Source organism: Dermacentor variabilis, chromosome 4, assembly GCF_050947875.1.
Source record: "Dermacentor variabilis isolate Ectoservices chromosome 4, ASM5094787v1, whole genome shotgun sequence".
In the NCBI taxonomy this organism is placed as follows: Eukaryota; Metazoa; Arthropoda; class Arachnida; order Ixodida; family Ixodidae; genus Dermacentor; species Dermacentor variabilis.
The window spans coordinates 45946215-45962111 of NC_134571.1; the positions used below are offsets into that span (position 1 = coordinate 45946215).

Genomic DNA, 15897 nt, shown 5'->3' on the forward strand with positions numbered 1-15897 from the left:
ACGTGCATGCGTCAGAATGTTGTTACAGCCGCCTGACATATCGAACCCGCGACCTCGCGTTCAGTAGCGGTACGCCACACGCGTTAAATCGTCGCGGTGGAATAAGATGGCGAATTGGGCTAGTTGGTCGACGTTCATATTTGAGTGAGATCGTAGCGCACCTAAGACGCGGACACATAAAGGAAGTAGAAAGGACAGTGCTTGTCCTATCTAGTTTCTTTCTGTGTCCGCGTCTTAGGAGCGCTACGATCTCACTCAGATATGAACGTCGCGTTGGGTCTGGTAGAAGGAGGTGTCTTGGATAAGAGCGCCCGCAAATCTCTGAGCCTCTCTGTAAATAAATAAAGAGAGAGAGAGAGAGAGAGAGAGAGAGAAACGAGATCTGACGACAGGTTAAAATGAACAGAAACGAGGTGGCTAAAATCTCGCTGAAACTCGGACCTCTCTTGCCAACGCGCGAGTGAAAACTGCTGACAACCATTCTGGGCGCCTTTTCTCTGGTGAGCCCTTTTTTCTTTTCTTTTTCTGCCAGGTTTCCAAATTAAAACCCAGGTACCGAGAGAAGGTACTCTTCACCGGGAAAGTGGCGCTCGCCAGCACCTGAACGCTTTCCAGACACCCCCGGCCACGGCGCCTAACCACCTCCGTGTTCGCGGCAGTGGAGCTTTCGCGCTGCCTCCGTGGCACCGTTTATCACGTTTCTCCCGCGTCTACGGAGAGAACACCAGCCTTCGGCCCATGGTTCCAGCGCTTCGCCGACTCTAGTTCCTTGTATCTCTCTCTCTCTTTCTCTCTCTCATCTTTGCTCTCTTTTACCCTGCGCTCCCAATCGTGCTGTTCAAAATCGCTGAGGCAGGCGTTTAACTTGAAGAGATATTTGTCACAGCGGGGCCGAAATAGGCCTCCTGTCTTCAATATTTTTTTTTCTTTTGGTTTATTTGCACTGGGCGCGGGAACGGGTTGCTAAAGCGGTCCCACTATCTTTATGTTTTTGCTGTGTCGTCACAGCAGGTCGTCAGTGAGCTGACTTTAACAGATGGCTTTCGAACGGCATGATGTGCTGACCCGCCCCGCCGTATTGGAAAGCTTATCCATCAGCTGAGCCCCTCTTGAATTTTGCGCCACATCACTAGTCGGAAAAAAATGATAACTTACTTCTTCTTTTTTTAACAGAAGACTGCTTGGAGGAAGAGGCCGCATGGAGAAGAATATAATATTAGCTGTGAGAGGTATAGGTGTTAACCTAGCTGTCTTGGGGGAGGGAAAGTGCGCGGTGAAGGATAAGTCAAGAGAAGAGGAAGGAATGACAGGAACTAGAGGTGCGCAATGTGACCATGATGAATAATTACCTTCGTTAAAGAGGTTGGACAAGTTGGATCGTCGAACTTTCTATAGAGGTACGGGGACAAGCGATAACAATGACAAACTATGCCTAAATTTCCACGCTTGGCGAAGTCTGCTGCCTCCTATGTTCTTTGTTACAGGGAGTCGTTCTTTTAACATAATGTGAAACGGTACTCAGATTTATTTATTTATTTATATTAAAGAACATGTTTCACTTTGTTCCTTTATACCTTAGACTCAGCGTACAGATGAAGACAAATCCTGATCATTGGCTTTTTACAAGAGATGCTTGATAATGTTCATGAAATATCTGTTTCATTTCACTCATTAATTCATCTATCAACCGTCAAAATGACCATAGCCAGTATGCTAAATCCATAGTCTACCTGTTTCTCGGGCTAGAGAGAGATGAAGAGGAAAGGAAGAGAGGTTAGCCAGGTATTAGTCTCCGGTTTGCTACTGTACACTGGGGTAGGGAGATAAGGATCAGAAAGAGGATAGAGAGGAAAGGGGTAAAAAAATGCACACACAGAGCCACACACGAAGGGCGTTCCAATTAGAGACGTTCACAAAGGCCAGCAGATCGCAAGAAGCGCAGTATAGCACTCGCACGGCCTTGTGTGAGGTTAGGTCCTGTCGATTGTGTGGAATTCTTTATTCCTATAGTGGTCGGTCGTCCAGCTGGTTCAGTTCGTGGCGAAGGGATTCCCTCTGTGGACTGTACTGCGGATAGTCGCACAAAATATGGCCACTCGATTCTTCATGGCCGCAGTGGTCACAGGTTGCGGTGTCGGCCATTCTCACACGGCACGCATAGGCTTCGGTAAAAGCAACGCCCAACAAAAGTCGATAGAAAAGCGTGGCGTCTCCACTTCGAACCTTTGATGGGACTCGAAGGCTTACTGTGGGATAAACAGAGCATAATCGGTAATTCCTGAAATGGCGACTCATTCCATTGCGACGTGGTGCACTGGCGAGCAAGCAGGCGGAGCTTCCGCGCTGCGTCAGTTCTAGAAAGTGGTACTGATAGTAGTGATCCTCTGTATGGGCAGAACGTGCAGTTTGATTCACCAATTCATTACCGATAATCCCGCAGTAACCTGGAAGCCGTTGGAAAGTTATTTCATGGCCTGCATCACTTATATGGTGCATCGTCTCTGTAATCTGAAATACTAGCTGTTCGTGCGGTCCGCGTCATAAAAGTGACAGCAGAGACTGCAGTGCCGCCTTTGAATCGCAGAAAATCGTCCACTCGTGTGGCGGTTCATCACCAATGTAATGAAAGGCGGTAAGGAGCGCTGCGAGCTCTGCTGCCGTTGATGATATCGCGTGAGTCGTCTTAAACTTGATGGTTGTAACTTTTGCTGGTATCACGATTGCTGTAGCAGAGCTGTTTGGCAGGACAGATTCATCAGTGTAGATATGCGTAGAGTCACGGTAGTTCTCGTAAAAAAGTAGTAACCTGAGCTGTTTAAGGGCTGGCGATGATAGATCAGCTTTTTTCGTGATGCCAGTTATTTTCAGATTGATTTTTGACTGAGCGAGGCACCATGGAGAAGTCGAAGGTCTCGCAGCAGGAGTGAAACAAGCTGGCAATGATTCACCATGTGCGGTTATTTTTGGCTGAAACAAGTATGTGGTCTGTCCGTTGGCAGAGAGGGTAGGTGGTGGCGAGGAGTCCTGGCAAAATACGTTATATGGGTCCTCAGCGCTTCAATTTCAATGTGGGTCTTGACAAGGTAGATAGCAGTTTGGGCTAATTTTTGTCAGCACACATTAGCTCTGATAATTTTTTCCTCTTCGCTCGAGGCTGGGTAGAAATCGGACGGAATGCTGACATCCTGTTTTCCAACTGTTACCAAATGGTACAAGATACAAAGAAGTTGCCGTCCGGTAATAACTATTTCCATATTTCGGCAATTCAAGAATGGTAATTTTGCCATATGTATATGCACCACAAAGAAACGTCTTAGATTTAATTGTGGCATCTTGCTGAGACAGCTGGCTCGCAGTTTTGAGCTTACTAAATACGGGCGAACAGAGTTCACGTGACAGAGGGGGACACAGTGTCGTCGTCTTTCACTCTTTCAGCCACACTGATGCAATGTAAACAATATAAAGACAAATTAAGGTTTTTCACTCACCTGAACATGAAAAGCAATTTGCCAGATTAAGTATATGTTCTTAGAAACATTTGCCTATTGTTTGGCATGTGAACGTCGTCTGGTATTTGAACGTCATTTTCATGTGCCTATATCATCTTGCAACCCACTTCTGGTGCTCCAGCGGTGTCGAAAGGCCGCGTAATGGAGGAACGTTTCAATTGCACGCGAAATGAAACGAAACAAGAACGATCGCACATGGCAGAGGGTATGGAGAGATGCCGAGCGGCCGCGGGATGACGAGGGAAAGCGGGACGCGGGGAGCCGAGCGCGTCTGGGGAGCGGCGGGAGAGAGCGCGGGCGTCGTGGGGAGGAAGGGTCCGCTGCTCCCGGAGGAGGAGCCTGCTATAAAGCGCTGGGGGAGTCCCGATGCCTCGATCAAAACACCGCGCCTCACCGGGAACGTGCCGTGGAGGGAGCGAACGCTGCGTGCCGTGAGCGCCGACCGTGTGTGCCGCGCTGGTTGCCGTTGCTGGTGGTTCTCTTGGTGCTGTGCGTGCGACTGAACGCGTACTGTTTTGCCGGGTCCCCTCCGGCACGTGACTCCGCGGTACCGATAGGCGCGACTTTGTCGAAGCAGCCACAGGCCGTACATAGCCGTACTGTGAACTCTCCGTGTGCCAGGCCTAACAGAACCCGCATCGGGCAGTTTCGTTGGGCATCGACTTTTCGCGCGGCGCGCAGCACGCGGACCCGATCGCGCCGATCGCTCGAAGCGCCGCCGTTGAGGTGAGGTACGTCTCGGCTTTTCAGGACTTCGTGTTCAGATTCGTGCGTGAGCGAGTAGTGCGAAAGGCGGGACCAGGGAGTGAGAGACCAAGGTGACGGGTCGATATGAAACGTTCATCTGACGTTCCTACATATACATAGCCGCGTAATAGAGTGTTGCGGCTGTGATGAACCACTAGAGGTAAGGTCTCGTATCGGACTTGGCTCAGCTAAGTAGCTGCGTTCTTGAGCAAACATGGCACTTCCAGTTGAACTTCACTTGTCCTGAAACCTGATCGAACAACTGCAGCTTTCGAGCGAGACACTATGGCTCGTCGTCGTTAAGTGGCCAACTCGGCAGGCGCAATCTTCTACTGAATGTATATCCCAGGTTTTGGACAAATTCTGCAGCGGCTTCGCTTGAGACTAACGACTAGTCAGTCGGGTGCTTGATATGATCTCGTCAGAGATCGACGGCTGAAGAAAGCTCCCGGGCCCTGCGTGCTTTTCGCTCGCGAGTATCATACGAGCTCAGAGAACGGAAAAGCGGTAGGTTCTGGTTGTGAAGACCGAGCAGCACTGGAGTAGCGCAGAGAGAGGGAAAACGCTTCGGCCATGGACTACGGATACCTGAACCAGGCTGCTGCGGCCAGCGCCGCGTTCGAACCATGCATGGAATCCGCGGCGTGCCAGCTGTCCTGCTCGTACGCTGAGCTTGGTCCTCCGACGGCCGCCTACCACCGCTACTCGGCGCCCGTGCCAAGGTCCTTCTCGGCACCGCCGTCCGCCTCGGCCCCGACCTGCGGCGCGGCGGGACTCATCGCTCGAGGAGTGAGGCCCGAGCCTCCGCCACCTCCGCCACCCCCGCCACCGCAGCAGCCGCAGCACCACCCGACGCCAGTCTTCCCGGCCATTCAGAGTAAGTGCGGGCCTTGGGCTTAGACCTCAGCAACTGCGCGACGCTCTTGTGCACTCGCAGCTAGCGGTAGACCAATGTCGCGTACTTATGGTACACCCGTGAGCACGCGGACGCGGAAAGTACGCGGACCAGGGATTGCGCAATAAAACTAATTTTCTCCTCGGTCTGTGAATGCAACTTGAAATTGGAGACTGCAGTCCATACTTGGCATTACGAATTTTCTAACGCACTCGTCAGTTTCCGCTTATGCGTTTTAATTACGAAGAAATTCTGTTTTTTCGGCGACCCTGTGGTCCGTATACTTTTGCTCACGAGTGTACGAGACAGTTCCTTATGTCATCAATGTTCTTGGTTCCTGTTGCTCGTCCCCTTTTCTCTTCTCCAGTGCATAGCAGTACCTTGAGCGAGGTGTTTTGTAGCGAGATGGAGTGGATGTTTTTGTCATGAGCACCAAGCATAACTCGCGCCTTTCGTTTCTCAAGTTCCTGTCACATATAAATCTGGCAAAATTACATAGGGAACACTCTGGCTTGGTGAGCGACAAAATTAGCGAGCAAGTGAGTGTTAATAAAATTGATGGATTAGGTAGCCATGATGATTGCGTGACACTGCTGATGTCCGGGATGAAAGATACGCTATGTCACTCAGGCCTCTGCCTTTTTCTTTCTTTCTTTTTTATTACACACCATCTCTTTCGTGGTTCCCCAGCTTTCACTATGGAACGTAGCCATATGAAAGGAATAAGAACAGGATCTGAGATGATTATACCGGGCTCACGAAAAGCGTGCATATTTTATTGCTATAGGTTACAATAATCAGAAAAAAAAAGAACGATCGTCTATCCACTACCTCAAGTACACAAATAATTAATCTCCGCATTCAAGACATCTTCAGCCTGGGTATTCGACTTGCACTTTGTTATACTGTATAATCGCGAAATTGTGTTTGTGGGCGTGTTTTTTATTGCGGCGGTTACCGGCGCACCGACGTCATTGATTCTCTGACTGCCTATTGATGCTGACTACGCCTACACTGAATTGAATTTTGAAATTTAACATGTCGGAACAGTACAGCAGCTATTAATGGACGCCGCGGGTGCGGGGGGCGGGGCGATAGTAGCAGAGTTGGGGGAGTTCCAGATTGCTTATACGTACGACTATAGATTTACACGGACAAGCTTTTTTTTATTATTTTGATCCCCATCGGAATGCAGCCGCCACGGCTTTAAGTCGATCCCGTGCACCTCGTGTTCAACAGCACAACGTCACAGCCACCAAGCCTCCTCGACGGGTGGCCTACGTTTCTCCAGGTCGCGTAATACGCCGGCTGCGGAGCTACTAAATTCTAATTTTCCGTCTTAACACCTTTCGTCTCATTATATGGCAAGAGTATGAGCACTAATTCACTCTTATACATTCATCGTCACCACGACTGGTGAAGCGCTGTCACGGCTTGCACTTTATAAAATAAATTGACGTGAAAAAAAAAAAAAGGTTATAAACGTTCCAAAACAACTAGCGCGCTTCGAGAAAATGGAAGCTCCGAAATAATTTCTACCACCTATAAAGTTGTTTATTAACGTGCGCATATACTTGAGTACCCGAGCGCTCTTGCACGGTTCTTCCGTTGTGCTGCGACCGCCGCGGCCGGTCACAAAACAGGATTAATACATAAAAAATAAAGACGAAAGATATAGTTTGTTATAAGAAACACTGGCCTGTGTGCTGGCCCTTCAGCACTTGTCTGGGGAGCTTGGTTATGTGAGCATATCCCACTCATGATGGATAATGTAAACAGAGAGAGATAAAGTTGGAAAGGCAGAGAAATTAACCAAGGTGGTGCCCGGTCGGCTATCATACACCTGGTAGAGAGGGTAAAAAATTCAAGAATGAAGAGGGAGAGTCATTGTGCGCGCACCCGCAGATGAATGTCCACTTGCGTATATAGTCCTCTTACGTATGTATACGGAAAGCATGGGGAAGGCGGGAGATGGAAATTCAAGACGATGAGCAAAATGAGAACAAGGTGAAAGCAGGAGCCATCGTTTCGACAAGTGCTCTACACCTTGAAGAAGACAAGTCCACTTATCTACACGTTGGCTCCTGCTTTCACCTTGTTCTCATTTTGCTCATCGTCTTGAATTTCCATATCCCGCCTTCCCCATGCTTTCCGTATACATACGTAAGAGGTATACGGAAATGCTCATCGTCTTGCGAATGTAGTCACATAGCTCGTGTAGCCCAGTTGCCTTCAAGAAGCGCATGCATTGTCGCTTTGGTGGTCCTTCTGCATACTGGAGTTCTTCGGCCGAGGTTCCGGGATCTTTGCTTCCGAAAACTGTTTGTGGTATAAGTGACCGAGACTATATCACGCAGAACATGCTGCTGGGATTCGACAGATGGGCAGTGGCACAGAAGGTTCTCTATAGTTTTTATCACAACCACAAGATGTTGCTCCAATATTATTTTAGATATCTTACTGTTTCCAGCAATTTCTGCTTTAAAGAAAGCAGAGCTTTTAAATCCATATTGTGCTTCCGGCTGTCAGTAACATAATACTCTTTTCTCGTAAGTGGGAAGTATTTCATTAAAATTGGTTCGGGGGTCACTGAAAGGAACCATTCCGCGCTCTTTGTGTACTTGATTTCGGCAATCGACATTTGTCACAAGATAAGGTCCATCTTAAGTAACTTTGGCATTTTGCGTCCTTTTTATTATTATTTAGACGTTCTTCTTTCGAAAGCCGTGTTTCCGCACAAAACGACCGGCACAAGCGCTACCCTTTCAACTCAGCAACACAACTCAAAACCGCTTCACTGCTGGAAGATAGCGCTTGTGCCTACCGCTTGGTGTGTTTCAATCTCATCCTAAATATCCGCGCAAGAAAAGCTAAGAGTTAAGATTCATTCTGGCTTCGTTGTCTGTTACTCCATATGGTTGTGACTAACAAAAAATTTAGCCTGGGCCTCGCATCTCCTTTATTCTGCTCGCTCATGCTTCTGACTTGCTACTTCAAACGGAGAGAAAGTGGGAAGGATAGCGACAGAGGAGGCAAATTATGATAAGAAGTGAATATGATGACAAAAAAAATGCGTGTTATCCCGCTCACGGGCTAGCAATGCCTTGGATTAATGAAAAACAGCCAACATTATCCCTATAGCCTGCATTTTTTGCATTGCTGTCTAAGCCGCAGGCGTGCGCACATAAGTAGAATCATATTATAAAAAAATGCAGGCGCCAAAGTGAGACGACCAACGCTCCTGTTCTGCCTTAGTTGCTTTCGTTCAAATCTCCACCTTCCAGGCAACCCCTGGCCTATTTTGGATGAGACCTAAGAAAGTTTGTCTTTGGCGAAAGTCAGCTGAACGATCGCTTAATGTGTGTCTGCCCGCATTTGGGGCATCCACACACCTAGTTAAATAACAAAAACGTCTCAGATAGCTGTATAATAGATTTGCTCTGAAGTGTCGCTTGCTATCGTAGTGAAACTAGCTTAATCTAGCTTAATAGTAGCGGTTTTGTACCCAAGCTTTATCTTCCTGAAAGAACGGGAATAGTGGAGACAAAATTGTGCAGAAGACAACGTTGGTACTTGAGTGAGTAAATTAATTGGATCAAATTGGAAAGTTTGGCAACTATTGTGTCACCGTCTTCTCCACAAGCAATAAATTGTTCAATAATCAAAAGATGATAACACGTGGTGATATTAAAATATGTTTTGGTAATAAAACACATTTCGTAAAGGCACTTAAACAGTCGACGTAGCGGGAAAACGGTAACGAAACGGCACATTCGAGGTGTTTTGCAATTGAACAAGTCAAATGGAAAGCAAATTTAAAAATAATTGCGGCAGAATTCCCATCTCGTGATGACTGTTGATGGTAATGCGTTATCGTTGAATCAATATAGCGACACAATCTATTGCCACCGTCGAAACGAGGTATGTATGAGCCCTACTGTATAGCACGACTCATATATTTCGCGCTTCCCTAAGAACACTCGGCGCCATCTAGTGCCGCCGCCACGAAGCCTGCGTTTGGCCTCCGAAATGCATGGCTCCTGAAAAACGCGTCATGTAGCAACCAGGCTCCTCTCTCGCACTTCTTCCTGAACATGCTGCGCCACTGCTGCGAAGTCCGAGCGTGGCCTCCGAGACAATGAAGCGTGGCGCATCAGTTTCTGCGAACGATGAGAATTGTTCCCTCGCTTGCCGCACAGTCAATGGTACATACTCAGTAACCCAAGTTGGCGAGAGGCTCATTGAAGAGCGTCAAATACCCTGTGACTTCACGGCGCAGCTAGCGAGAGCATTGAAAGGCGTTCATTGAAAAGCGGCACGTACCCGTTGAATTTGTGACGCAGCCTGCTAATCCGTCGGGTTGGTGTAGTTTAGGAACCCTTGTGACGTTAGTTTGATTCCGCTAAGCATAGGAGAAATTTAAGGAATCTTATTGGTCATTGTAAAGAGGCACATTCCCAGTGGTGCATACCTAGTTACTCAAGTTGGCGTCAAATATGTTCATTGAAGAGCAGCGCACACCTACTGGGACACACGCTCAGTGACACAAGTTGACATAAAAACTAGTTTATTGAAGGCAAGCACAGACCGAGTGGCACGTGCCGTGTTCCAAGTAGGCGTCAAATATTTTTTTTTTTCGAACAGCGGCGCCTGCTCAGTGCCGCATCTACAGTGACCCATCTCGGTCTGAAAGAGCTTCGTTGAAGCGAGGCACGTATGTACACATTGGCACATATATACTGAGTTACCCAAGTAGGCGGAAAAACGGTTAGATAGATAGATAGATAGATAGATAGATAGATAGATAGATAGATAGATAGATAGATAGATAGATAGATAGATAGATAGATAGATAGATAGATAGATAGATAGATAGATAGATAGATAGAAAGAAAGAAAGAAAGCAAGAAAGAAAGAAAGAAAGATAGATAGATAGATAGATAGATAGATAGATAGATAGATAGATAGATAGATAGATAGATAGATAGATAGATAGATAGATAGATAGATAGATAGATAGATAGATAGATAGATAGATAGATAGATAGATAGATAGATCCCGGAAAGTGCGTGAAGTACCCTAAGAAATCTAACGAAGTACACACACAAACAATGGCACGCTAATGGCTAAGGCATTTTGTCTCTATTTTTTATCTCACTGCCTTTCTTTCGCCATCTAACATCGCCCAGTGACAGGCGAAGCCTGTCACTGGGCTTACCTCTAGAGTTTATCATTCTCTCTCTCTTTCTCTCTCTCTCTTTCTCTCTCTCTCTATCCAAGTCACATCTTTTCATCGCTGTTTTACTCTTCGAGGAGCAGTCTTTGCAAAAGTATAGTATAACTTGAAACTTGGTCGCTTCAGTTATCTTAGGGTGCTAAGAAACTAACGCCAGTGGCGGTTCTGGAATTATTTTGTTCTTAACTGGACGAAATGTGATGGAACTCCCGCCGCATGCTTGTGCTATCAAACTCATCAGCTTCTTTATAGCTGAATGAGCATACCATTGCTGATACTGGTACATTTCAAGACCACAATATCCATATGTCATACATGCCAAGATCGAGATTTCTTATCCTACTGTTTTTTGCGAACGACGGAATACTATTACCTGTATTTACACGATGCTGTGTTGTTTGGAAGGAGAAAAAAAGGCATGTATGAATGAACGCAAAATTCTTAATGCGGTAAAACTACCGCGAAGAAGTACAGTTGTAAAAGTACTATCCTGCGTGAAGAGAGTCCTGTGCAGGGCTAGATGCAGACAGTGCAAGGAAAGAATGAAACGGAGTTTATTTCTTTTTTGGGCGAACAAACTAACTATGCAATCAACCTTCGATTGGTAGCAGGAGGTTTGAGGCTGATGATAGGCGATGATGAACGAAGTGTGTTAAAGAATTTAGCTATAACAAGAAATGAATTTTAACCTTACGATAACGCCTTTAATGCGTTAGAGCTAATTGCCCTCTTATCCTTCTTTTTTTGTGTGTGACAGCAAGCAGATATGTGTAAAACTAGGAAATCGTGCGTAACGTAGTGTCGCAAGCTCAGTGGTCAGTGTGAACAATATAATATACTTAGAATATTGTATACCTATCTATCCCTTAATTTTCGTTTATCACAGATGCATTGTGTAATAATCAACTCAGAAAGGTGTTCACATGCTGATATGCTTTGAATCTTTACCGGCAAACAAACATGACGATAAAAAGAAGTATACGAAGGGAAGTGTTCTTTGTAAAGCTAGGGTACGTCGGAGCATGTCGCACACAAGACACATAAGCTTTTTAAATGTAGCACGTTTGTTGAGATATGAACGAACACTAAATCACGCACACACGATTGTTTGGGCACGTGTCAACAATGCGCTGTCTTTAGAATGACAATGGCCAGCCAACTAGGCCACCAATACCTCCTGAGCATATAATATTTTTAAGATCTTTTAATTGTCGATATATTTCAAAGACGTGCAAGTATACTCCTCACCAATAAACATTGCTATTGGGTGAAGAGCAAAGTCTTACTGCACCTGACTTCTGGCAAGTACGAACCGCAGCGGAAATTGATCTCACAACCTACGCCGCTCGTGTGTAGCAGGCAAACTGCGAATACCTGGGCGAGAACTGGTTCACTTGGTAGTTCATGACGCGCAAGCTCTAGTGTAATGAGTACCGTTTTCTTACAGCGAAGCTGTATATGGCTAGCTGATTCCGTCCGTCCGTCAGTCGCCTGTACGCCGAAAACTCCTCCGGTGCAACCCCATGCTCATGCGCGACAAAAGAAAAGAGAGAGAGAGAGAGAGAGAGAGAGAGGCGCGCGATTGGCTCCGCCAGCAATAACGTCCTTGCTCTCCATCGCAGCCGAGCGCGCGCAGCAGTTCCTCTCCGGTTCCGAAATGGGTAGGTCACACGTCATACGCACTGCTGAGGAGCAGGCAACTTTCGATCAGCAATGCCGCGAACAGAACCGGGAACGAGCTCGTCTATGCCGTGTCGATGTTGCAGCCCGCGCAAAAGAACAGGCTCGTGCAACCGAGCGCAAGCATCAACTGCGTACCGAGGATCCGTCAGCCTACCAAGCCGTCGTTTGATGAACCGTCGGGATTGACCTAGTGGTTAATCATCTGTACGGAGTGCTTGGGCAGTGACCTTTTGGGATAAGCTTTCATACATGGCTTTTTGTTACACTATTATGCTGCAACAGTTAATGTTCGCTTTACTTTTACGCGTTGCAGTGACCGATAACCCCGCGAGAGATTGTCGTCACCATGAAAGTGAAGTCTGTCGCTCTGTGTGTATCTGCATGCTGCCTGCCATAAGCACATCACTCTAACAGACATTGAAGCGAAGGAAAGCATTGTGATAATAACTGTGGTTGTGATTTAAATGTAGATATGATAAATTGAAGGAAAATGTAAGTGGAGGAAAAACAACTTGCCACCGATATGAACCGACACCACACATGCCGCATTACGCGTACGATGATCCACCGTTTGAGCTATGTCGGCGGCAGTTCTTCCGTCCATTTTCTTGGGTACTGGGCATTTGTGCATTTGCGCTTATAGCTCTGACCCTGGGAATGTTAGCTAGAGTCGCCCACGGCCATAGTGCCGGATGTGGAACATTCACGTAACCGCAGACGTACCGTAGCACGTGAACTTAGGAGCAGGCAACCCCTTCCTTCACTTCATTTGTTGCGTGATTCCTTGCACGTAAAATGTCCTCCCGTTGTCTTTACTTACCTTACACGTTTAACAAAAGAACATGTAAAGTGGATAGGTTGCGCGTTGTACATTCGCTTGCGGTGTAGAGACACAGAGAAACATGTTTGTTCTTTTTTGCTCTGTAGTTAAGTCTATCGCGCGGAAATCAAATTGTACTTCTGTGATACGAACTGCATTCTGAATGAAACACGTACACCAGAATGGTTCTACGAAACACAGTCGGCCAATTGCAATAGCGAATACATTGTCAGCGAACACGGGCAACCTCAGTTACGAGCAGTTCATGTGAAAAAAGAAAAGAAACAAGAAACATCGTTAATTCGGCTCTATATCTATTTAGGTCTGCCACATCCGTTTCATTCTATATTAGTGTTAGACAAGCACCTATAGGCACATGCACTGACGTGATTTAGGCCTCCACATTGTTGTACAGCCAGCACGACGAAAAAGAGCGTATTTTTTTTTTTTTTTTTTAGATCCGCTTATCTCCAACAACAAAACGAAAGCTGCGCATAAGGCAGCAAAATTGCGTGTTTGAGGTCCCATGAATACTCACTATACTCATTACTGACTTTTCTGTGCTCCTTTACTTTCGCGATGAATAGTGCGGACTCCAGTCGACGAACTTTTTGCATTGTGCCACTCAGCAATGCCTCAGCAGGCTTTAGTTGGTAAGGCGTCGTTTTGTTCAGGCATCGTTATTCTTCGACGTTCTTTGTGTCGGAAGGCAGCACCGTACATTAAGCGATGGTGCCACTGGCAAAGTTCACGTACCTGCGCGTCTACGAGACGTATAGACGGCGCCTGAGTGCGAGCCCTTACGCGGGCTTCCACTCAATGACGAACATTCGCTTTGTCGTGACTCGCCCTATAAGGAATGCACCCAAACGCTTTCGAATCGTGCATCTATCTACTGCACACACATATCTGTGGTTATAAAAAACTGCGGCTTCTTATTCTCTTCCTGCTGCCTTCACGAAGGGCGTGCTTGCGATGGGGAAAGAAAGAAACCACGAGACCAGAGGCTGCGTGCTGTCTGTGTGCTCTTCGCAAGAAACGAGAGAGAGAGAGACGCCGTCGAATAACGGCCCTTGGTACGGGGCTAGAGGGGGTGGGGGGAGTGGTTGAGGGAGGGCGGGGGGCGCAGGGGTTATAACCGAGTTACGGGACGTGGTGCGCCGCTGGCCGCTCGTTCGGCAACGCGGCGGGCCGCAGCCGATGCTCGCTTGCTTGCTTGCTTGCGTGTCCAAATTACCGCCACCTCGCCGCTCTCGCCTCGGCAGCGCTTCCCTCCTCCTTTCTCTGACGGCGGCGGCGGCGGCGAGGCCGCCCTTCGCCGCAAATTTGATCAAAGGCACCCTGGCTTGGATATATAAAACGCTCGGGCCGAACCAACGGGGACGCCAGTTCGTAAGGTTGGTTCTCCCGTCATTCCACTGCGCGCACACATTCAGCGCCGATCGGAAGCGAGCTATCCTCCGTTCGAGGCGAAGCGGCGGCGAACGGCGGAAGAAAGGAGCCGTGACCAGCGGCGGGGCCCCTGTCTTCTCGAGGAACTTGACGCCGCCGCGAAGATTTCCGCGCGCTAGAAGTGTGCTAGCACTAGGCGAAGAAGCGGATGACCTCGTCAGTACGAGTATATTGGCGGATGACGTCGTGACGAAACTACTGTGCGCTCTTCGGTGCGCCGACGGGCACGTCCTCCGCTGTTCGAAGGGGTCGGGGGGATAATGTCGGACAGGATCAAGATGGCCGCTCCGTCTCGAAGGTGAGTGCGCCCTTGCATTGAATCGTCGCACATCGTGGTCAGTGCCTGTTCGTGGGAGGTTAATTGAAAGTCATTGTGGCGCAGATAAGTAGGTTAGCTGCAGCGGCGTTTATATGAATGCGAAAGGTTGCGCATTGCATTGCAATTTTTCTAGCGCTCCGCATCCGTCTAAGCGGTGCTAATGTGCTGGAAAGGCGAATCGCATTGATGCGCCAGGAGGTAGTAGATCGAGACGGGGTAAGTCGTATCAAGCGGTGCGCGTAAATGCTAGCGTGTCGCATTGAGGGAGAGAGGAAAAGTGAGAAGGTTGCCACCCTGTGCTCTCCTCCACTCACCTGCGGAACGCAAATCGCCGGAAACAAGCTTCCGGCTTGTTTCGGACGAAGTTGGGTGCACCGCATGCAAACGCTTCCGCATAAGTATTAGCCTGATGATGCTACTATCGCGTTCATGTAAACACGGCTTGTGAACTCTGTGCGCCGAGGGTATACTGTTCCTAAAACTCGCACGCAAAGCAAACGCTGCTTAACTCTTATTCTCGGCTCCCAGTGGTGCGATTGATCTAATCCACGTAAATGGAATGGCACTTGTATAACCCCACGTGACACAGGTACGGCGCGGATGTCAACTCGGCTGTCGTCCTTGTGATAAGCTAAAGAGAATAGCGTTCATTGACGAACCGAACAATAAACCCGCATCTCTATTACGCGCATTATGTGTCACCGTAAAGTTGTTCAGCGCTAAGTTGACGTAAAGAGGAATGTCCACACCAGCGTATGTTCTCATTAAAGTTAGGAGCTGCGAAGGATGAATGCTAGCTTTCGTACCAAACCAGGAAGCAAATTGAGCAAGCGAGCGGGCACTTTTCAGTAGTTGACGGACAAACTGCGACAGGCATGGTTAGCGCGTTTGAATATCTTGCTACTTTATTTTCTTATTATTCTTCAGCTATTGACCTTTAAATAATGGCGAATAGGAGTCGAATAAGAGCGTATTCTCTTGTCAATAACCACTCTGCATGTCTTGTGGCTTAATATTTTACTTTGTTGACTTGTAAACAGTTCAATGTGTACTCAATGTTGTTAAAGGTCAAAGTGTGGCTCTGTCAAATACTTCCTAACGTTTGCCGTTTTCTCTTCCTCTTTATTTCTGTATGAAAGAGAATAAGCTCTTCAAACCAGCTAGCAATGAGTGGTTTCCCCTTACGATGACGTTTTACTGTTTCTTCTCGTAAGTGTGTTTATGAGATTAACCAT

The 15897-nt window shown here is 47.4% G+C and overlaps 1 protein-coding gene across 2 annotated transcripts in view; it reads left to right on the forward strand.

The window, feature by feature from the left end:
- Positions 1–363: 363 nt before the first annotated feature.
- Positions 364–15897, forward strand: part of LOC142579049 (uncharacterized) — a 106747-nt gene continuing 91213 nt past the window's right edge. For both annotated transcript variants that reach the window (XM_075688871.1, XM_075688872.1), the window contains exon 1: positions 364–5133. In XM_075688871.1, coding sequence (XP_075544986.1) covers positions 4830–5133 — 304 coding nt within the window. In that variant the 5' untranslated portion in view covers positions 364–4829. The remainder of the gene's footprint in view (positions 5134–15897) is intronic.